Source organism: Haplochromis burtoni, unplaced genomic scaffold (genome assembly GCF_018398535.1).
Source record: "Haplochromis burtoni strain Fernald_Lab_line unplaced genomic scaffold, NCSU_Asbu1 Contig_757, whole genome shotgun sequence".
Taxonomy (NCBI): domain Eukaryota; kingdom Metazoa; phylum Chordata; class Actinopteri; order Cichliformes; family Cichlidae; genus Haplochromis; species Haplochromis burtoni.
In genome coordinates, this window is record NW_024583118.1 from 54,813 (window position 1) to 79,653 (window position 24,841).

The following is a 24,841-nucleotide window of genomic DNA, read 5'->3' on the forward strand; positions in this document are numbered from 1 at the left end:
AACACTTCATACACTGACAGCTGCAACTGGCTCAACAGGTTTGAACACAAGCCGGACTCAGATACACTGTGCACAGACACACAGCAGGCACATCAAGCTGGTTCTGACCTTTCACTAAATTTCCAATTCCCATTCTGTCCTAATGATGATGTGCAAACAAAGAATTACCCTCAGCGTATGATCCGATGAACCGATCATCATCTCTGATCTGATTCTCTGTAACCCCAGCATGTGGCTCCATATCCGTTTAGACAAAAGAAGCCTTGAAGCCTTGTTTTTTTTGTTTTTACACACCATATAAACATGAACTTCTCTGCTGGCTCATTTTTTCCATAACAGCTTTTTAGTCTTTGCATAATAGTGAAAAAAACATGTAGTGGCATTTTATGATATTCTAAAAATTATATAAACCTTCAAATGACAGTCAAACTTTGACAGCAAAGAAATTAGAGATTATTGAAGGGCTGAGAAACGGGTGTTCAAAAGAAAACCAGCACACCTGCCAGCCATGCGGGGCAGGCTTGTGGCAAAAAGGGCATCAAATAACTCATTTATAATCATATCGTCTCCCTTCAATTTCAATTTTGGCTCCTCGTCGATGGATGGGATTTTCCGGGCATATATCAGTGGTTTGGCAGCTCCCTGGATAGAGGGGATTTTATATTTGACCCCCATTCAGTATGTGCTGGGAGGCAGGTCTTTCATTTCATCAAGTCAAAGACAAAAAATAAAGAAATATTTATTGCATCATAGACGTCAAATTAGATCCTCACAGTTTATGACTTAAATAAATGGTTTAAGATTAAGTTGGGTTGGCAGCGAGCAGGTTTCAGTTGCGATGATGGACAGTGAGTTGGCATCTTGACCACTTCAAGCGTCTGCGATAGCAGAGGCCTTCAGGTGCACGGGGAACCAGCCAGACATTTAATCAATAACTGGACCTCCTGAAGCCGAGTCACGTAACATTTTTAGGTTTCTGTGGGACACCAGTTCAACGATAAACCCCTCCACACTGCCTCTGTCTCAGACAGTAACAAGAAAGAGAGACTGGGTATTGAAAAACACACTGCTTTTGTCTATTCTAACTTTAATAAGGTGGCCCTTAGGTGCAAAACTCTTCAGAAAATACAATAAAAACAACACACAGATTTGCAAAATGTCTCAATTTTGTCCCTGTGATTTCATTTTCCTAAAAAAGAAACTGTTTATTCATTTTTAATTAAATTTCCTAGAATGTGTTCTGAATTTTTGTTTTATATTTTATAAAATTATGTGATGCATTTTGTATTTAGTGTCTAAAATGCTGCTTCTTGTTGAAACTGTTGTGTCAAACGTGTAAAATCTTCCTTTACTGATCTTTAATCTTTCTGTGTATTCTGTTTAACTGCTGTGATTTTTTTAGTGCTGCGTTGTCTCTTTTGCATTGTGTTTTCTAAAATGATGTTTTTGTCTTTTGCACCCCAGAGCTCCTCCACGTGTATGCCCCTGTAGTTGAGTGGAAATCTTTTATTGTCACTCATGCTGCCTCCACGGTGTCACTGCCACCCAGCCCGTTTGGGACAAGGGCATGTGTATTATCTTCGTACACTGGTATGAATAACATATTCATAATTAAACTGCTCGCGCTAATTTCTTTGCCATTTAATTAGTCAATTCTGGGGCACGGGAGACAAAGGCCTTTAAATGGGAGTCAATTACCTCTTTATGATGCAGTTAGAGCGCCACTCTAAGAATCCCCCCATAATAGCGGTTGTTTATCACATTCTTTGGACAAGGCTTTAGCTGCCTACAATTAATACTTTATAGGTTCGAAATGCACATGTTGCTGCTGAAAAGTGGTAATACATTTCAAACGTGAAGCGGCTCGGCAGTCCTCGAGAGGTGATAGAGTACTTCAGCAGGATTGTCGCAGATCTGAAGAGCATTAATCCTCAGTGACATATAGTGAGAAAATACTTTGTGTTTAGCGACAAGACTAAAGACCCATCAGCCTAAAGGAAGGAAATTATTGAGTTGCCCCTTCACTTCCCTTCATCTTCTGTCTTTTTTGTCATGGGAAAAAAGGACAGCAAAGAGAATGACTAAATATTCTCAGATATATTCACACCCATGTATACAAATACCTGTATTTAATAGAGCAGTCAGACTGAGGCATGCAGACTAGCCAACTTGGTTCTCACAAAGCCAAACCACAGACTTTGAGCAATTGTGGCTGTGATAATGACGTGCTGTTGCATTCTTGATCATAACTTGTACATTTCACCACACCCAGACCTACACTGATACCAGCATGCTTTCTCATGCTAGAAGCTACAGGGAAAAACCCCCCAAAAACCAATAAACTCCCAGAGTTAGTGCAGGACAGACCTCTGGATTAAGACCTGAGAGTTTCTAGTTACTGGGGAAAAGCATGAGAACTGATACGAGCCTCTCCCTCTTTCTCCCATTTACAGTGCACACACACACACACACACACACACACACAAAGGTAGCTTGAACACCTTTGCAATTTATCACCACAAAGACTCAAAGAAAGCCTTTGTTCCTGGCTCTGTGCAGAGCACTGCCAGTAAATCTCTGCTAGTCCACACTGGCGAGGGGACAGAAACCTGAACACCTGGCACAAACTAAACCATTTACCAGAACCACTTGTTGACGTGTTTCCTTTTTTTTAATGGTCCGTTTTTGTTTAGTCGCACTGATATCTTTGAACATGTTGGATCAGGTCAGAGGAAGAAGGAGAAGGGGTCACTTCATCCAATTTCCTCTGATATTTGAATGTTTAAATTGGTTCCCTGCAATAGAGGCATGTTTGGTATTGTAGCCTTTTAAAGAGGTACTGGACACTGTCTGGCATGTTTCCCTGGGAAAATATGGGAATGGTGACATTGTTTCCAAGAACTGTGAGAAGAGTTTTCTAATTTTTTATGCACTAGTCAAATAGATATGTCCCAAGAACTTCTTTTTTAAAAAAGGGCACAGATGGAAATGTGCCGTAGCTCCCACTAAGAAGACCAGCCTCCTGTTTACAGCTTCAGTATGAGCTCAGTCCAAAATTAGACAGCTGGGACACTCTGGAACAAGTTTGTCCAAACAAAAAAAAATCACCCTGACCTCCAGAAACTTCTACTGGCCAGTGAGAACAATCCCTTATCCTCCTAATTCCTGGCAACCCTGACTCTTGGAGGGTCGAGTGATGAACACCATGGCCAGAAGAAAGCCATACACATGAGTTACAAAAGTTTAGTCTTCATGACTCACTCGACGGGGGAATAGCAAAACAAACTGTAGAACAACGCTGACTGCTCTGTTTCAAGCACAGCAGCAGATGACGATGTCCAATTTTAATTCCCGGAGACTATAAAGATCCAGCATCTGAGTCAGTTTCAATTTCTTTGGTGTTTACTGTAAGGCATCAAAAAATGGCACTGAACCCACAAAGACATGCCTCAAAGCATGTAGAACAATGACGTGTTCACTAGAGAAAAACAGCAAGCCAGATCCTAAAGATTTGTCCATAGAGATAAATGCAAGGTGGAAAACAAAAAAAACATGCTGCCATCATCAAAGTCGCCATCTATTTTCAGAACTAAAGTGGTGGCTGTAAACCTTTTCATTCCTCTCCAAAATGCTACGATCTGTCAGAGTCTTGCAGTCTGTGTTGTCCTGTGAAGAGCACTTGCTGCGGGGCATACTTGTTCTTTGTCAGAATGAGTTTGGTGGGGAAAGAGGAACTTCTGGATCGGGGAGGCTGAGACACTTTCCGGGCAGACTAACAAAGGCAGGGCTGTTGGATCTACAGCAAGGAAAAGACTAAATGAGTGTCTGCAAGAATTCCCTTGGAGCTAGGGCTGCACGATTTTGCATAAAATGAGAATCACGATTTTTTGGCTTAGAATTGAGATCACGATTCTCTCACGATTTTCTTTTCCAGTATAAATATTTATTGCACTTATTAACTGCACATCAACTTCGTAACAGTTGAGACTGAACATAAAAACAATAAATAAACATAAAAACAACAAATGTCTCACGTTTTGTTGTTGCCGCAAAATGTTGTACTGCTTGAAATTCCGTCTCCACCGTTGCTCGACGCTGCGTGTATAGAGCAGGTAGTGCAACAATAGAAAAATAGTTGCGGGACGGCACTGTGTAGCGTTTGTCTAGGGCAGGGGTGCCCAATCCCGGTCCTCGAGAGCTACCGTCCTGCAGCTTTTAGATGCATCCTTGTTCCCACACACCCGAATCAAATGAATGGCTTGTTATCAGGCCTTTGCCAAACACGATGGCATGCTGAAGAGGTAATCAAACCATTTGATTCAGCTGTGTTGGAGTAGGGATGCATCTAAAAGCTGCAGGATAGTAGCTCTCGAGGACTGGGATTGGGCAGCCCTGGTCTAGGGTGTTGATCATTTTCCTAAATCCCTCGTTTTGCACAGTGTTGATGGGAGCCATATCTTTGGTCAGGTGATAAGTGATAGCCTCCGTAATTTCTTTGTGCCTGCGGGAGTTCGACGTGTATAGGGAAGCGCTGTATAAGGTTCCCGTTATTGATGTTTGGGTGGTTGACCGGGACGGATTTTCTCCTGTCACTTTCTCGTCATCCCTGACGTGCTCTCCGTTGTTTTTTCCCTGCTAATTTTAGCATCACACGGCACAGCTTCTGTATCACGTGGTATAAGGCTCCGCCCTTGTCATTTGTTGAGCAGGAAGAGTGAGCGCTTGTTTTCATGCAGATTACGTCCCGGATCAAAATGCGGTACAATCGTCGTCGTCTTTTTTTTTTTTTTTTTTTAAAATCGTTGTCATTTGGAAATGAGATCGCACATAAGTATGAATCGAGATCGCGATTTTCTAACGATTAATCGTGCAGCCCTACTTGGAGCAGTTCGAAAAGATTGATTGAACAGATTTAAGCGTGTGCAGCATTAGCAGGATAATAACTGCAAAAGATACATGTTACACCAGACAGCTGTAAATTAGAGGAGGGAGAAAACAACCTGCAATTGATGCCGTTTGGTGCGAGTGTGCTAGCTTAATAAACCAATCAACAAACAGAACAGTAACAGCATGTTTAATGTGACTGCGATCACTGAAAAAATGTGGCCTTTTGGCCTTTTCTGGCAAAAATTATGTCAGCAAGGGCAGGAAGTATGGCACATTACTGCCAGACTTTCAGCTAACTGTTAGCTTAACATAGCATATGTTTAGCTGATATTTTTCAGACGATAATATCAACACTAACCCTTCAAATGGAGACTCAGAACGGGGATTCACACGTGGCATGGTTTTTGGTACGAGATGGGCTTGTCTGAGCATTTCAGAAACTGCTGATTTGCTGGGAGTTTCCCACATAACCATCTCTAGGGTTTACAGAATAGTCAGAAAAAGAGAAAATATCCAGTGAGGTGTTATTCTCTGGGTTGCTGTTGGGAGACGTCAGAAGAGAATCGTAAGACTGCTTCATACTGATGGGAAGGCAACAGTAACTCACGTTCCAACCAACATATCTCTGAACGCACAACACATCGAACCTGAAAGCAGATAGCTACAGCACACCCACGTAAGCTCTTTCTGTTAATGTTTAGGTATGACCACAAATATGGGAGTAAAGCTTAAAACCATCCCAAACCGCACTTCACAGAAAAATGTGGCCACAGCTTTTCTAGCAATCGATTAATAACTTTAGTGTGATTGCTGAATTTAGTGCAGTGGTCAGTTATAAGAGTGCATTCCTGAAAAATCTGCTGTTACTAAAGTAAAGCACTGCACACATGACTGATCATTATTACCATGGTACCACTTGATCACTACTCTAAGTAGTAAACTAGTGATAATATATATGCTAATAAGGGCACGTTTTTGGGACTTTTGCTTTTAAAGATTGTTATCCCTGCAACCGACTGGGGACCTGTCCAGGGTGCACCTCGCCTCTCACCCTATGCCGGCTCAATGGATGTTTTCATAAATATGAAGAACGACACCTTCCTCCAAACCCTCTGACTACCATTTCAATTCAAGGGCGGACCTAATTGAAGAACATGACGTTACTAGATGATTTTAGTGAAGATTCAAAAACACTGGTGCCACAGAACCAAACTGAAGCTAGTTTTTATTTTAACAAAATACTGGAAAGTTTCCACCAGTCCTTGAAACCTAACTAAGTTTACAAGATTAAATCTGTAAATCAAGCCAACCAAGTGCAGGTTTTTGTGTGTGTTTGTGTGTGTGTGTGTGAGAAAGGTTTTGCTTTTTGCAAAATAAAGAAAGCAACAAAACAACAGTGAAAACTGCTGCTTAAGGACTAACAGACACATGCACACTGAGCGAGGCGAAGGCATGTAGCAGCATGCCATGAACCCCGTGAGTGACACTTGCTTGAGTGGGACAAAGCTAAACCATCGCTCCTGCTGGGTGGAGGATATGAAGCCCGCTGCAGGGTGGTGTGACAGGCTGCTCGGCTGGGTTGACACCTTATCTTCTTTCAGCATGCCTGGACCGCCTGAAACATCACACTCTCTTCTCTCCTTCATGATAGCAATGCATGCAATGCTTTGTTCCCCTGTGATGGACCGAGCAGTGAATGAAACTTAGGCACAGGTTAAAGTCCAAAAAATGATTTTTTATTTAACCCAAAAAACATAATTGGTTAACTCATGCAAAAAGAATCAAAATCTTGGGCCCATAAAAGAGGTCAAACTAACAAAACTCTACTCAAAGTTGACAACACAACTGATAATTCAAACAAACGGACCTAACTTAACGAGACCGAGGGGAAACTTAAATAGTGGCTGATCAGCCCACAAAAACAGGAAAAGGGGTAAAAAACACAAAACCTAACTAAACCAAACATAATGAACTCCAATTCCCCCCCATGGTCCTGAGTTATGGCGTGAACCAATTTGTAGCCTTCCTTTAAAGCTCGCTCCGCCCCTTTTCCACCTCTTGGCTCCTTAATCAAGGGACTGGAACAGCTGCAACTAAGGTAACTCAGAAAACAAAAGATTAATCATACATAACAGTGTAAACTAAAATGTGCGCACTTATTTTAGAATGCAGTGTTATGTGGATATGTGAATGAATTCTAAACCAAAACCAGTTATTTATTGTCCTGTAAATTAATTCCTATATTTAAAGAAAGAAATGTGAATGCAATGTTACTTATAAGCCTCTACACTAACATGGTGGGTATTACCACTGTGTGGCTGTAAGTGCAGCCATCACGTCCCCTTTGGAGAGCTGCTGCTTTCAACCTTCCTTATTGAGTGCATCATATCTTTGCATCATTTCAGTGCATACAGGATGCATACAGTTTTCTTATTTTACACAGCTAGGTTATACTATGAGCACTGGTAGGGTTTTTTATGTATTGGGGAAAAAAGGCCCAGAGAGAGGTCACGATGCTACAGTATACAAATAGAGTAAATATATAAGCTGATATGTTTTTTGAAGGGAAAATTAGATTTCATGATTCTGTAACACCTGCAATTAATTTCTGCAATTACTCCCATTAGACACAAATAAAAAGACATATTGCCATAAAGTGGCAAGCATGAAATCACTCCATCTGTGTTTCCCATCATTACATCTTCAGGATGTTATATGAGGTTTTAGTTAACAGGACTCCTGTTACAGACCCCACAGCTGACTGACAACCAGCCGGCCATTTTATGTTATGCTACACATAAATTTCAGCACTCAAAACCTGACTTTAAATACCAGCGACTTGCTGGCCTGTATCAGGCCAAACCCCTCGAAGACCTCAAACAAAGTGAAGAAAAAAAGATGATCCAGTAAACCTTTGCAAAAGTGCAAAACTAAAAACAAAGGGGCAACACTGTGCAGGTGAATGTATTAACATGGGAGAGATTTACTTCAAAGGCAGCATGCACGTTTGCAAAGGGGCGTCAACATAAAATATGTTGCATTGGATGTTTTGTGGAATTCATTCATAACTATATTTGTTTTGTACATTGATATTTTCTGTCACGATCTATTTCACAAGAAGAAACTGAGTCTACAGTAAAGAGGAGAAAAGAGTTTTGGAGTCAGTCCATCTCATCTAATTAATCAGAATTATCAGTGTAGTTTCAATAGGCGGGTCGTGTGGCGGTATGCCAGGTGTACGCAGTCCTGGGAGACAACTGCGGCTCGTTTGCATGAATCAAGAGCACCTCTTCCAAGATAGAAAAACATTCAGCTTTTCAAGAGGCAGTATGGGACTCATTTTATTTTTCAAGGTTTATCGAGACCACACATTACTTTTAGTTGACAAAACACAAGAAGATTGAATTTTTGCAGTTTGACAGTCCACTCATACATAATTTACAGGGACATAAACCAGAAGGCGATTGAGGAAAGGCTTCGAGCAGCCTCCAAAAACAGTCAGCCAGCTGTTTTCTAGGATAACACAATCATACAAAAACATTACAAAACTTTTATACCTTCGGTGGCTGTTCTTGTTTCATGGTTGGAATAAAAGGGATAGTACAGTACAGACCTGAGCCTGCAGATGCCAGAACAACCGCAACTGGCCAATTTCAGTGTGAGGAGTGGGGACTCTACTCTTCCTGGACAACTTCCAGAAGAAGGTCATTTCTGTCGCTTGCAATCTCATCGTTTCAGTCACTACCCTCCTCTCGTGGTTGTAGGTGAGGGTAGAAGCATAGATCAACCAGTAAATCGAAAGCTTCACTATCATGCTCATCTCTCTCATTTTCTCACTCATAAACAAGACTCCGAAATACTTAAAAGTCCATAACTTGGGGTAGCAACTCATTCCCAACCAAGCGTGGATACCAGCTTAGAACCACACTCAACTGCAAACCGCCCCAATGCAAGCTGAAGTTCATAATTGGTTTAAACCAACAGAACTACAACTGCATTTTGTCAGCAATGCAAACCAGGGTCATACTATATATCGGTAATAGATAGCTCGAAACAATAGGTCCAATACTCTGTACCTGAAGCCCTCACTGGGGGAAGTGGTCTTCTCCAAGTCCGCAAAACACACGTAGACAGGCTGGACTATATATCAGTTTAGATATCAGTGTAGTTGCGTTGTGAACCAAAGTAGAATCCAACAAATGATGTTGTTACTTATAAGTTCCAATACTGATGCGATCCAAAGTTAGCCGTCAGCAGTAACAAACAGGCAGATTTCATCATCTCTAAAATATTGCTGGGATAGTTTTAATACTTCAGACTGAAAGTGGAAAACACGTTGTCATTCTGTTTGTCTTTCACCTGCTGGTGTGTGGAAAGAACGAAGGGCTCACTTCCTATTTAAAAGTACCCTAAAGCTTGGGACATGTTAATAAAACAGTTGTTGAAACATAAAAAAGCTGCAGATATTTTCAATCTTAGTCACAGACACTCAGGGAGGCACACACATGTCACACACTTACAACAGACACTAAAGCAAACAGCAAATCTTCCATGAACTCCAATTCTCACATGGTCTAGTACCAAAATAAACATAGACTGAAACTGACAGCTTAAGTACTGTTTATAAGCCGGGCATTTTGTCCTGGAAAGGCCAAAAACAGAAGAAATGGAAAGTCTGGCTGAGATCCTGGATGGAGTAGTGTGCAGGGCTGTACAGAGGACAGTCAACTGTTGCAAATGCTACACCTTCACGCCTCGGTCGAAAAGTGACATCATTGGTTGTTATAATGTGCAATGGATAGAAAACCCTTCAAATAAATTCTATAACAATGACAGAAGATTTGTTTTTATATCCACCCACTAAATACTGTATAATAATCTGTAGACTGTCAATACAAACTCGGTCTGGTTGACATATGTTTGATCCTTTGTCAATGCTACATCCAAATTACTGGAAAATCTGCAAAGCAACTGTGAATTGATACACATTTCCTTCCACTATCATTACACAAACATCAGGAGTCATTGCTGGGGTTAATTTTCCAATCTGCAGTCAATTAACTGCAGCAGAACAGCCAGATGAAACCAGCACTAGTGAAGCTTTTATGAGGAGGAATGAAATCAGTGTAAAACAAAATATGTTTCCTAGAACACCAGGTATAGAGAACATACATACATACATATATATATACATATATATATACATACATATATATATATATATACACATATATAATATATCATATATATATATATATATATACATATACATATATATATACATATACATATATATACATATATACACACATATATATACACACACATACATATATATACACACACATACATACATATATATATACACATATATATATATATATATATATATATACATACATACAACATATATACATACATATATTATATATATAATATTATTATATATATATATATATATATATATATGTGAGTAATGTGTATATATATATATATATATATATACACACACACACATACATACATACATACACACATCCTTGAAATCACTCCATGACCACCATGCATCTTGAACTGGATGCAGAAACACAACAAAACCAAAGACAGTGGGCTGACCTCAGGAAAATATAACATGTATGCTTCTTTGCATGCCACCAAATTACATCTCTTCCATGATCCTCAGCTGGAAGAAGAGTAGCTTAAGTCACAGGTTTCTGAGCCAAAAGATTGGTCCATGTCTCCCTGGGTGCTTTGCTCTTACTTTTCTCTTTCCCTAGAAGCTTATTTAGGTTTAAATACAGAAAACGTCTGGCTTAAGGCCCAATAAGAGTTGAGTTTGCAGTGACTCTAGATGTACTGTACAAATATACAAAACTCACCCAGCCAGTCCTAAGTGCATTTAAATGTGCCAAATTTAACAAAACATCAATATTTTATGCCTTATGAATAAGAAAAGACTTTTTTCCACAACTTTTCATCTCTAAAGTTTCCAATCACGCTGTGATTCATTCTGTTCCTGTTGCACTTTGTTTTTTATCATATACAAACTTCTTCCTCTCAGAAATTCAGTGCATGGACTGCAGCATGTTTAGATTTTTGGGAAAATAAACTGATCCAGAAGCAAATGAGGCATGCAAACACTTAGTCACTTGTAAATGATTGTTGGACGTCTGAGCAGAACATTAGTTTGACAATATGTAACTGCAGAAGAGTGCCCAGGGGAACTGTTTTCCTTTATTGCTACCCTTTATTTTTCCTTCCTATAATCTCAGCTATTAATCATCACTCACTACACTTTAGAGTCCCATATTTTGATATTGTTCTGCTGTTATTGTCTCTTCTTTCACTATGACGGTCAGAAAAGATGGGCAAGTGCCTGTTTTCTAGGCCTCCGCCCTTTCTCGGTTATCCTCTCAAATGTTTCCCAATGCAAAACACAACTCCTCCTACCCAAAATGAAAACTATTGTGCTTGTTCCACTCCTCAGCTTATGATCTATTTCTTACATCCCTCAGCTGAGTCTAAGGGAGGAGCAGATAACAGCCTTACTGTGGTCTACTGGCTGCAATCATCTGCAGAGAGGGGATGTTTCTGATGATTGGAAAATGCTTGTCATCTTTCACTGACATCCAAATTTGCATAGCTTCAACCATCACAAATCTCCTGGTCCTCCATCTGACCGTTTCAAGCTTACTCTACAGACATGATTCTTGCCTAGCAGTAATCACTAAAACTATGTGATAGCTCAGGCAGCATGTTTTAACAACTGGATGTAAAGGAACTTTTGAACCAATAAGAAAAAAGCTTAAAGAGTAGCTTAACTGCACTGGGCTTCATTAACTAGTGGCCTCTTTGCTTTTTGTTTCTGAGCCTATTGAACTCCGTGTGGCTCTCCAGCCCTCTAAAGCCATCAGCGTGAGCTTCTCCTCGGACTAAAAGGGGCGGAGGGCTGAGCGACAAGGGTCAGGCGTGACTAATGCAAGAACCTGGTGCTGCTGTTGGATGCTACTAAGCGGGGGTGGGTGGGACGATATGCCATGGCCCGCTGTTGCCACATAGAGGGCAGCACAATAAACCCAGCCGCCGTCGCCGCCCCTCCCTGTCTGTCAACCCCTCAGACCACCCCCACCCCCTTCATCCATTCATAGCAGCTCCTTTCAGCAGGTCATTCAGTGGGGCCGGTAAAGAAGCTAGCTCATTCTGTCCGTTCTGAAATGTGCAATGTCAGAAAAAGGGAGAAATGGTGGGGGCGAGATTCCGAGGAGGCTTAAAGAAGGAGAACAACTAAAGAAGACCGAGCTGGAATCTCCTGCTTTGAATCAGCAGGCAGTTTGTGTTGGGAATCACCTCCGAAGCATGACGAAGAGAAGAGGGAAATGTAGCAACACTGCAAATGCAAAGGAATTTGCATTACTAGTGTTGTAAGACACAACTTAGTAGTGGCCACAGGCATCAAATAATGACAATCTGTCACAAGATTGTGGCCACAGCAACACCGCTTTTACACACTGTTGTCATTTTAGCTCAGTCTTTGCTTCCAGTTTAATTAGCGTCTGGTTTAGGGGCGAAAAACTTCTTGATTAGGCTCAGAAAAAGATTGGGGTGATGAAATAAATGAAATAAATTCAAAATATGAATCATCCTTCTCAACATTAAACCTGCTTTGCATCTTTGTACCAATTTGGACTTGGGCTGTGGTGAATCTTTACCCTACCCAGCATTCATGCTTGTGCGTGCTGTTAATTACCTTGTGGTCATGTCCTAGTGTTTCATGTGGTACCAGAAATAAAGAATATCCTTTGGGGTATTTTTTTCTACTTGTTTGTTTTTCCCTCCTGGGCCCTTTATTTTTGTTTTAGTCAATGTTCTTTTTTTCAGAGTCCTTCCATTTTTCAGTTCTTTGTATATTCCCCCATATTCAGTTCAGCTTAACTCAATTCAGTTTTATTTACATAGCGTCAAGTCACAACAACAGTCGCCTCAAGGCAGTTATCTTCCAATAGTTTCGGCAATCTCCCTCCAGCAATCTGCTGATAAATGTGTCTTCATATTGAGGCGATGTTATTTTCTTACTGGTGAATTTAAAACCTGTGGCAAAAAAATAAGTTGGATATGCACGGAAGGAACTGACAGCACTGACCATGCCAAACACCTACAGTACATTTCCACTGTGGTGTGCATCGTGGCATAGCTCACATCGTAAGGTTTCAAAGGGGTCTGTGTTTATGACATAGCCTACAGCGCAGATTTAACACAGTAGTATAAATCCTCTGTTAACAGTAGCATGTGCAATTGTGATGCCACAGGGTCCTAAAAAAGCACATGTTGGAGGTGAGACCTGCCCTGACCCACAGCGTAATGGCATCAAGGAGAGTTTTGTGCATATACCTCTGATGACTTTGACTAAATTCCAATACTGGAATAAATAAGAGAAGGCTCATCTGTCATCATTTTATCTCCAAAGTTTCAACTTTATTCTGCTTCCACTGGACTTTGTTTATACTGTTGATACTCCAACTTTCCCTCCTGAGCCCAGAATTAAAGGTTTTTTCTTCACCTCTGTTTATGCACAGACTGAAAAGGACTTAAAACAGGTGGATTTTAAAGCACCTGATGTGCCCGAGATCTCGCATGTTCAAACTTGTAATCTCTGTTTTGTGTCTGAGACAGAGAGAAAGAAACATGTGACTCTGGAGTCCAGAGTCTGGACACAGAGGTCGTCAATAAAAGCTATGATATGCGGTTTGTTAGCTAGGAACATAGCTAGGTATTTTACCCACAAGAATAAAACCAAGGCATGAAAGTCTTTGATGGCCAGCATGCATTTTTCTTCACAGCTCTCATTTTAATGTGCCTCTGAGTGTGCGCCTGTAGGACTGCAAAGGCAGCTGCTGGCAGCGTGATGGATGAGGAGCGTCATGTTGGAGCTGGAGACGTCCACAGTCGCTGCAGCCTGTAAGCTTTTTAACCCTCTATCAGCCTCTTCCAGCCCGTGAAGAAACCCCACTCCCAGCATCCGCAACGAAATGAAATTCCACACACAACCGCAATCTTAGCACATTAACAGCCTTCAGCAAAGGCTTTTAAATCAGACCACATCATTACATGAGTCAAGACTCTCTCTCACGCTCTCCTTCTTATTCCCCTATCGCACATGCAGATACTCTCCAGGCTCTGGTGGAACATCTCTTTTTCCACTCCGAGAAAAGCAGCAGAGTGAAAATTAACCCCAAAATCAGTGTCAATTTTCTGAGAGTGCCCCTGTTGAGTGTATCTCTGGGTGAACATCCAGAGCCACAGACTGAAAGCTTTTAAAAAAAAACAAATCCTAATGCACTCACAGGATGTTGTGTAATTTCGCCCAGATGTGTTCCACAAGTCATCTAACTAATAAAGAAGAAGGGAATGTTTCCACCATTGCTGTGATCTCAGCTTCTAGTGGAGTTGCTCAGCCACTTTCAGAGGGCCTGCGAGCTTTTCTAAATGTGAATGGTGCATTATATCATCCCAGAGGACCTACAGAGAGTGGAAGAGTCCACCTGCACTCTGTTAATACAGGCCTATCTAAAGAAGGGCAGGGGTTGCTCCTTCCAGCGGATTTGAGGTCAGCCCACGGCAAGGGAAGCACCTCACCCAGATATCTAAAAATACCGTCCCACATACAGTTTTGCTGCATCCAGCTCAAGCAGGAGATGGACTGATGAAGGACTCCGAGTGTAGCGCTGGTTTGGTGGGCATTCCTGTAATCTGTCTACCTCTAAAACAAGCTTTAATACCAGGCGAAGGAAATGAGCCGACAATTTAATCTAAGCTCTGAGCCTGGAGTGTGGCAGGATTCGTAAATGAGACTGTGTGAGAGTGTAAAAAACACGAGCAGCACGTGCATGCCCCTGTGCAAACCACCACACACGCAGCTGATAGCATCGTGCTCTCTCTCTCTCCCAAACAGGGCCAAACAGCCCTGTGGTCTGCACTCACACACACATGCGAGTTGAATTTACAGTCACTGTCAGCAGTTGAACATTTCTCTAACCACTATCTGATACGTGATGAAGATCTGCTGCCAGCAATAAAAAAGCCCTGGGAAACACGAGCTGGCCAGCGCGAACAGAACCGATGCTGGCACGAACTTCTCCCACCGAGGGCAAACTGACGTGGGATGGGCTGAGATTACAGATTTGTGTGTGTGTGTGTGTGTTTGTGTGTGTTTGTTGGGGGGGGGTTCAGGTGGACTACGGTAGGGATATTGTTTGCACAGGAATCCTGATTCTCCAGTATGGACTTTGTCTTACAATCAAGGACATCAACAGGATGAACATCTAGGTATCCAACCTGAACCTTAAATAAAAGTAAGAGCTGTGAAAAGTTGCACATGGTTGACACTTCCACCTTACATGTCAGAGTGGGAAGAACAAGGAAGAGGAAGCTTGTTGTGCTTCTGCACAAGCTGAATTAATGCGAAAACACAAAAAATCAGCCGAGCTCGGAGGCAGTGCATAAGAACATGCAGGAAAAGCAAAGCCATTAAGTGAACCTTGTAGTAGTTGGGAAATTATGATAATTAGCATCAGATCAAGTCTACTCGAAAGGGAGTAAGTTAGTGGGTCATGACAGCCTTCTTTAGGCTAATGAATTCTTAAAATAAAAAGGAGACAGGATGTTTGTCCACTCTTTTTTTAAAACACACAAGTGGATCTCTGCAGCAGCAAACAATGAATTCTGCGCGTAAAACAATCTCACGCAGAGGCTAACCAGCAGTCCACCTGTGTCTGCATCATTTCTCCTGCACGCTTTGCAGAGGAGACTTATGCACGAACTTGGCTCTTTAAGGCACAGATCTCAACTCGGTCCTAGCAGGTTAATGCCTGATGGCTAACGCGGTCTTCTTACCGTTACTGGCTGTGATCTCGGCTTGCACATTCCACACACACTGCGAAACTAAAACAACTCCAACAAAAAGGTCGAACGTCTTCACAGGCGCCATATCCAAGTTCCCGCTGCCGATTTCTGCTCAGTATCCCGATTTTTTTCTTCTTCTTCGTCTTCTTTTAGAGTCCGTCTCTGTCACGCACAGACACCGCTTCCCCGAGAAGACTCCGTAACTCTCCTGCCTGTCCTGCTGCTTTTAAAAGGGAAACCTGCCTGCGCTGCACTGAGCTGTTTTTTTGTTCCAGCGTGTGCCACGCCGCGCGCTTCTGGACAGTAAACGCGCTCTCCGCCTCCAAAATTAAGCAAAAATAAATACTAGCAAACAAAGTGACCGCATAAATACGAATCTCAGTCCTTGCACTGTAATGTCATCCCACAGGACGGAGATGCAGAGCGTTAGTCAGACAAATAAAGGCTAAAAATGCGCTCCTGGAGAAGAGTGCGCTCTCGCCGTCATCAACTCCTCAGAGCCAATGACCCTTCTTCTTCTGTTTGATGCTCCGCGTGTGCAGAAGCTGGGGAGGCAAACCCAGCGAGCTGTCGCGGACACAGGCAGGTATTTGAGTGACGTGGGAAAATATTGCGAGCAGAAATACTTTGGAGGTTCAGGATGACGCATTTGTCGACTGAAGGCTCCCCGGTGGACAAAAGGGACTTTCACTCAGAGGGGCTTGTTTTTATGAAAGATGGAGCAATAGACACAGCAGACTTTGGCTGTACAGAAGTACAGACTGGCTCTATTTTTAGTGTCCGTCTTACTTCTTTTCCTCCTCGTGCATTTCTTTCAATTAAGAAAAATCTGTAGACTCCACTTCTGTCCCATCGCTCACCTTTCCCCTAGACTCAGGTGATTGAACTGTGAGAGCGCCCTCTTCAGATACATAACATTAACACTTTTGTTCTATTGGAAATAGCTTCACCATGAGTGATGGTGAAAATACATGAAATAGAAACCTGACTTTTTCTGTTTAAATGCACATTATCTTTTCCTGTGACTAAATATGTGGAAAACTTTTGAAACCATAACCGATAAATAAAATGAGCTATGCGTTAACTCCAAAGTGATGTTACTTAATTACACGTAATTAAGCTTAAGCATCAGTTAGATCTTAGCTCTAAAGGTAAAATTCCGTATTAAATCTCCGGTAAACAAAGTTGCAAAATACTACAAGCAAAAATCAAAGTGCACTGATTTTAATTTTTAGTAAAGTAGAACGAGGAGCTTGGTTGTAGGATCATTAGCCCACACATTTGGGAGGAGCTGATAGTAGAGCCATTAATTCTCCACGTAATAAAGAACTGGATTAGGTGGTTTGAGCATCTGACTAGGTTGCCTCTTGGACACCTTGGCATTTCCTGCTAGGAGGAGGCCCAGGACACGCTAAAGAAGTCATATCTGTATACTGGCTTCGGCAGTGTCCCCCAGCCCCTCAGCTTTGGCCGGGGAGAGGGAGGTTGGAACGTCACTGGTCTGGTGTCTCTGATAATACTGCTGCATTTGGGATCAGTATCCATATAAATACCCAAATGGATGGATGCACTGATTTGCTGTGTAAAAGGTAAACAGGTATAAAATCACAAATCCAGAATATTTGAAAAATCAGATTTTACAGCCTCACAGTCTCAGAAACAGAATAGCAGGACCAATTTTTAGGGAGGTAATGTTCTGATTTTCATGTTTCAAACTACATGATAACACCAGCATGCTTTCCTTCATTATATTCAGAATTCCCCCCCCCCCCCCCCCCCACAGATATATCAGCTGATAATATCTTCCACCAGTCAGGCTCTATAATTTTCTATCTACATGTCAAAAAGCAGTTCTAATATAATTAGGACGACTTATAAAAGCACCAAGCTGCTAGAAACACGTTAAATATGTTTCCTGAGCTGTTTCACCGCAGGCTCTTCGGCCCCCAAAACATATGATTTGTGGTAATAGCTAAATGTAATTCATAGAAAAATATTACTTTCTGATTGTCACAGCATTTGAATCCAGACATGCGAAACCAGAAGACGTACGTTGATGATGATCCCTCTCTTGGCTGTGTGTTTTTCGCTTTTCCCAGAAACAGACATTTGAGGGCAAGAACTTGGAAACCTTTCATGAGAGGGAAGGTTTCTTTTCTTTTATTCCAAAGCACCTTTCTTTGCTCTCGGGACTGCTCACTATACTTGTTCTTTTCTCATTGCTTAGTTGGCACTCCTCTTGCGCAGGAAGGATAACTTGGACCACATGCTTGTTCCAATTAAGACACTCGCTGTGGGAATTCAGAAGCTGCCCTAGAGTCAGGGAAAAGCTTAAAATAAAGAAGACACTTTTGCACAAAGGACCCCATTATGATGCATTTGGCTGCTTTAAGCATCTCGAACATTTAAAGGTTTTTTGTGTGTGTGTGTGTGCCTACAAACCTCAGTGGAGAAAAAGATGAAAACAGTTGTAAAAATCTGAGAGGACAAATATTTTGCACAATTCAGGCCCCTTAAACAAAACAGATCAATAAATACCAATTAACTCTATAGCTTTGTCAGTAATTAGTCATTACCTTGATTAGCCTCCCTGTCCACTTAGATTCATACAGAGCAGCATCTGCCAACAGTGCAACAGTGATGAGATGGGGATTTGTTTCTGCACTAAATACATTTTACTGTGGCACCAAAACAATCAGATTTTTCTCTTAGAATCATCACTTTCCCTTTTTTCTCTAGAAATATTTCTGAAAACGTGATAATCAATTATAAAATAATTAAGAAATGAAACAGATGGAAAACAGTAAAAAATATGAGACATGTGCAATAACTCCAGATCTCCAGATATCATGTTTTAATCCTTCTTCAGTATCAAAGTAACTTATTGACAGCTGTACCGTCATGATGATATGGCAAAGACAAACGGATAATTGTTAACTGAACATATTTAATTGGGCCAAACTGGTGAAGTGTCACAAAATCTTCTAGTTTACTTCCCTGAGACATTAAGCAATCCACAGTTAAAGCTGCAAGAGAAACTACCAGGAAAGGTCAGGAGTAGGAGGTGAACTACTGCCTAACTCACAGCAGTCAGTGAAGTTTTTTCATTCAGTGTCTTTATTACTTTTAAGAATAGGGGACAAACCTGTTTGGATTCATGTCAAAAACGTATACTGCACTGAAATAACACGTGAAATGTCCTTAAAAGCAGTGTGTGATGAAAATGGCATAGAAAGAAACTGTTCCAGGTAAGGTATTTGATGGACTTTAGTTTGGAAATAAAGAGAAATAAAGTTAACATTTGAAATCTTAATATATATGTCTTAGTGTATTAATTGTTTTGAAAGAATAGGAATTACTGAGGTACGGCAATGGCATGTGTCATCAGAATCAGCATACTTTATTAATCCCTAAGGAAATTATGTGGGTTACAGTTGCTCCAATACAGTACAAGAAAGAGACTAAACTATCTGACAATGCAATGTGTTGCAGATGTATTGTCATGTGCCATTTATGTGGCCCAAAATCATTAGCAAGCCAGGCTGAACATTGTATCGTATGGGCCTGAAATTTGGTGGGCATGTGACTGACATGCAGAAGCCAGTGTGGCCCATAAACTGCAGCTGTGGGGCACATCTGGGCCAAAAATTCATTTTGATCTGGGTACCATGATCAACTTTATTTATATTTCAATTTTGTGTTATAATCTGGGTATTTCTTTATTAGACCTATTTTTATTAGTAAGGGTATTTTGTAATAATTTGTATTATTTAGTATTGGTACTTTAACTTTTTTGATCTGGTCCTGTAGTAGAGAGATCCTTCAGACGCTTAGTTTTGAAGGATCTGAAGGATCCCTTTTCACATAAATGGAGGCCATTTATGTGATAAGGGAAAGCCCATCTCTGAATTGAGGAGGGGGCCTAAGGGTACATCTTACAATGCTGTGATTGCAGCCATTCCCCAACTCTCTGTGAATGGTACCAATGGCCATTGATCAGTGGTTGTTCATCAGCGGTGATAGTTTCAGTCATTATGCAAATGTACTGTTTATAAGATTTGGAGAAACCTGCAGTCAGCTGAGACTGAAGAAGTCACTTGGATGAGTGACGAAACGTTTCTCCCACTGAAAACTCTACATCCAGATGAACAGAATCAACTTTTGGGAGCTTAGTTCTGTTATTTGTGTGAGCACTTCACTTTTAGGGATGTGCAAAAAAAATGACAAAAAAAGAGGAAGAATGTTTTAACATGCATTTTCTCTACTTTCCTCTAAAACAGCTGTAGGAGACATTGTTATGATCATAATACTCAAATAAATTTCTGCTGACAGCACCTGTCCACGATTGTGGCACATTCATTTCCTCAGATAAATCCCAATCACCCCCGGCACGATTGGTTCAAACACACACCCCTTCTCCAGTTACAGGGGCTTACATCAAGTGACTGCAGCGCAAACACAAACAATCCCACCCAGGTAGGGATACACAATGCGCTGCCCTGTGATGTATTCCCTCATAAAAGGAGATTATTGCTGACACGTGCAGTGTGGCCATTTAAGCCGTAAAACATCTTTTAATCAGATGCAGTCCAGTGTCACCATGCCATGTGATTTAGCTCCCGAGGCTCCACACATGCTCTGCAGCTCTAATCGTCACAGCACTCGAGTCTCAGCAGCCACAGCTCTGCTGCTGTAATCACCCCCTTCCCCAACTTCTGCAGAAACAAGCTGACCACTCTGAAAATCTCCCACAGCATCCTCCTTCAGTATCTCCCTAAGCCACCCCCCCCCCTTCCCCCAACCCCTTCCAGTGTGACATAAAGCAGGATCAGACACAGTCACTCAGTGAACTTTTGCTTGGCTGCACACCACACCACACTTTGCCTCTCCAGGGGGACTTTAAAGAGCATCAAAACGTCTGTGACGAAATCAGCGAAGTGAAATGGGAGGAATCAAGAGCTGCTGGTCTGAGGGTGGTGGAAAGTGTGAATTTTCCAGCGAGTGTTTGTGCCTAGAGACGGTCCCCACATGTTGAGTTGCAGTGCAGCATGTCATGCATTTATGATGTTTGGTCACTTAAAAAAGCGGAGAACAAAGAGGCCGTGTGGCAGTCAGACACCAACAAACTGAGAAGAACAAGTGCCGCTCTGTTTTGGCCTTTCCATTAGAGCATTGCTTATTATTACCTTTTCCGTCTCGCTGCAAATATTAAGGAGACCCGAAAGCACACAATAATTGCGCTTTGCTTTGAGTGGAAACTTGAAAATGCTTTGCTCTATTGCACAGTCGTATTTAGAAGTGGTGAGCCTGGATAGCAGGAAACTTATAATCACATGAATCAGACAGACAGCCTCGCCTGTGGCACAAACAAACCTGGAAATGCACACAAATGCAATTTAAAAGTTCAATAAAGAAACTGTTTGTGCTTGTTTTTCCTCTTCTTGTGACGTCTTCTCCATCCTGGTCCATTCCTGCTCTGTTAGGGAGTGGGTCCGGACCGCAAAACTACACCTGAGCAGCAGAGGCTTCGAGCCATGTTTATGTCATGTGATTAGGTCCCCCTTGTAAACAGGGGCAACCGTGTCAACATCCAGGCTGTGAAAACACATTGGTGGATTTGTACTTTTCACACTTCATAATAAGAAAGCGCCAAACAAACATGGCTGCCACAGTTCAGTCAAAACAACTGATCAGTAAGATCATCTCTACAGTCACACAGCTGTGTGTGTTAAATTAAGCATGGTAACTATGGCAATCTTTCCCATCCTTTCCATCCATCTGACCACAAATAAACATGGCGGCTGCTTTTTTCCACTTTTTTCATGCATCCACTAGCGAGTTGTTTTTGTCTTTTTTTGTTTTTAAACCAAAGCCAAAAAACAATAAAAGTGCCTTTTCTAGACCAATATTCAACAAAAATCTAACTGAATTCATGTGCATATTAGATAGATAGATCCTCCTCCTGCAAGTCACATGGTTTGTTATACATGGACTCTTTTTAAAGAACATATGAACGTCATCCCTGTAAACAGCTTGCAGGTGTTTGGATAAAGCATCGATCTCTCAACCATAGGCTATCTTTAGCCAATCAGATCAATTAATCAGGATCTGGTGAGGAAAACCAGCTTGCAGTCTGAATAGCTTTGCAAGCCAGCAGCGAGTTCATATAGCCAGCTTGGGAGTTACAATATCATTAGAAAATTACTGCAGTCTTTGTAAGAACACTTTATGCATAAATGCAGACAGTCACATAAATAAAAGAGGAGATGAATCATCTGTTGCTACAGAGCTTAGCTGCAAACGTAATGACCTTTAGTTCCTCAGAGGAAGCTGATTTGACCACACAGCTTGTGATCTCACACGACTGTGATCTTGTGAGGCCTCACGGGGGCAATCATAACATCTGAACTGTGACTGGTTAGACTTGACAAACTGTACGGCTCATCAGGAATGAGATGTCAGAGGCAGAATACCCGAACAAACAACGTGACTGAACAGTGGTATTTGGAGTGATGTGAAGAAAATATAATATCAGCGTTTCCTCTCTTTACGAGTTCTGTGCAGTAGAAGCTGTCAAGGCCACATTGTGGAAGTTAACGGAAGAAAGACAGCAAGAAAAAAAGTGGTTTTATTTTGTATTTTTGTACAATACAGGTGAAAGCCTCAGCTATCAACTGCTGCAACTGCATTTTGTGGATAAGCTGGTTGTTGAAGTCTGCTTTTCAAAGCAACCGTAATCACTGCAACAGGAGTCACTATGACGTCATTCTGCAGCTCCACTTATCTCTATAAGAAGGTTTTTGTTGTGCATTTTTCTCTGTGTTTGTTTTACATACCAGAAATGTTTACTGCCAGCTGCTGCACGCATCTGTGATTACCAAAAGACAACGGAGACCAAATCAAAAGTTAAGAAGAGAATGAATAAAGGGATGTCAGTTATGTGCAAGTCTTGACTCACACTTCTTCTTTTGTTCTCCACATGTATGGCGTTATTTTTGTGCCACTATTCGGAGCGCAAGTAAAAAAAATTGCAGCAAAAATTGGAAGTGTTGCATTTTGAGGAGAAATTTATTTTGAATGAAGAAAAGCTAAATTTGCCAATTTGCGCCAGAAAGAGGAAACCAGCGGATGTCGCGCTAAACAACAGCAGCACGTTCAAGCTTGATCAGCTGTTGTTAGAATTTATTTAATATTACTTTCTAGTATCAGCTGATGTTTGCTGGAGCCACAGCTGTAAAAGCTGCTGGTCATGATATCGGTTTGGATATGTGGTGAGAGGGAAACATGAAGGTGATACAAATCATACATATATACCAACAAGACAGTGTACATCACTGTCACAACAGCGTTTGTTTTAGTTCAAAGGCTTTATGGTTTTTCCTATAATACCTGGTGGTGTAGTCGGTGATTTTTTGTCAGTTCAGCCTTTATATATTATGTTTAACCCGAGTGACCACCCGGTCAGCTGGTGGGTAACAGGCATCTCCGAAAACGTTAGAGCACTTATGCAAATATGTGATGTCTTGATAAATCGAGCAGATATTTGAAGTTTACACAGCACCATTCTCGCATGAAAATATCTTAAAAGTTTATTTTGTGACCCAGAAAGAGTAATATTTCAAACTCCGCCACTCTGTGTTCCTCCGCCACTGCCTCGTTTGAGTTTTGGAGAAATGGATTCTGGGATATTGCATTTCGTCATTTCGAGCTGATTGGAGACCAAAACAGCCAATCAGATTTTTTTGCATCCAAGTCTGTGATTGGCTGGTTTTGTGGCACAAATATAACGGTGTACAGAAAGAGTTGAGCGCGCACGGGCAGAAATGTTGAGAGCGCAAGCAACACATTGCGAGCGAGCGCAAATGCAAAAACTGAGCGAGAGGGGCTGCTATTGTGTGTGTGTGTATGGATAATAGCAAACACTGAAATACATTTTTTGCACGCAGCAATGAATTTTGTTCACTCAAATTTAGCTTTTCTTCGCTCAAAATAAATTTCTCCTCAAAATGCAACACTTGCACCTGCAATTTTTTTTTACGTGCGCTCATAATAGTGGCACAAACATAATCCATACCACATGTCCATTTTCCTCAATTTTGTAAGGTCACACTGCACACTATGGTGAAATATGCCAAATTTTCATGTTGGGGATAATCTTGTTTGTACAAAAAATGCAAATTTAAGACTGTAAAACTGTTATCTTTGGCATTATCTTTGACCTTCAGAAAGCCTGGAGAATGATTGCTCAAGACCAACATTAGAAGATAGTCTGGCTCCTTAGAGGAGGGATGAATCAGGAGTTTTGCAGCAAGAAAGAGTTGCTCCGTGACCATAAATGTGCAAATATTTCAACAATAATGTTTTGCTACTTTGTTTTCCATTAGGTAATAATACGGTGACATTTTTTCTGTTTCAAGCTTGTTTGCTGTCAAATGTCTGAATAACTTTTTGATCCTGTCACTGTGAACAGTCCACCACCCCCCAACATGATAACCACAATGAGCATCAGATTGTTCAGACTGACATTTAGAAAAATGTCTTTACTATCTCAGTCAAAGAGAAATGTGTGGTTAGTTGCAAGCTCCTCTGAATACTGAAAGGATTACACAGAAGATAAATATAAAAAATGGGTTGCAGGGCTTTTTTTATAACCTGCTGCAGTACAACTATTACATGTTACATGTTTTTCAATATTGTATAAAGAAACCTAATTAAGCAAGCAGTAATGCATCGATGTACTGGACAGGTCGACATTTACTGCATATCAGAATAACGGTGTAATTGGTACATACATGTACAAGGTACATAAAACTCCTCTTTCAAGTCATAATTAAGCTTTACTGTACAACACAGGAGGCAGTTAAAGTGTAGATTAAACTCTTTCAGTGCTTCTAAACCACAAGAGATCCAATCAGAAAAAGCCCGCTAGTGTCTTTATTCCTCAGCCGTCTGTGGATGCAGACCTGGAGGTTTTTCTGGAAACTCAATGATGAACGGTCAGGATGGCCCCCTGGGCTCATCGCCATCCACTCCTACTGAGAAGAAACAGACAATT

The 24,841-nt window shown here is 41.3% G+C and overlaps 1 protein-coding gene across 1 annotated transcript in view; it reads right to left on the bottom strand.

Annotated features, from left to right (window-relative positions):
* LOC102309618 (plexin domain-containing protein 2) overlaps positions 1-16,620 on the bottom strand; it is a gene marked incomplete at its 3' end in the record, with an annotated part of 65,419 nt that extends 48,799 nt beyond the window's left edge. The window contains 1 exon segment of the mRNA XM_014330318.2: positions 15,778-16,620. Within this exon segment, the coding sequence (XP_014185804.1) occupies positions 15,778-15,871 (94 nt within the window).
* Positions 16,621-24,841: the final 8,221 nt, after the last annotated feature.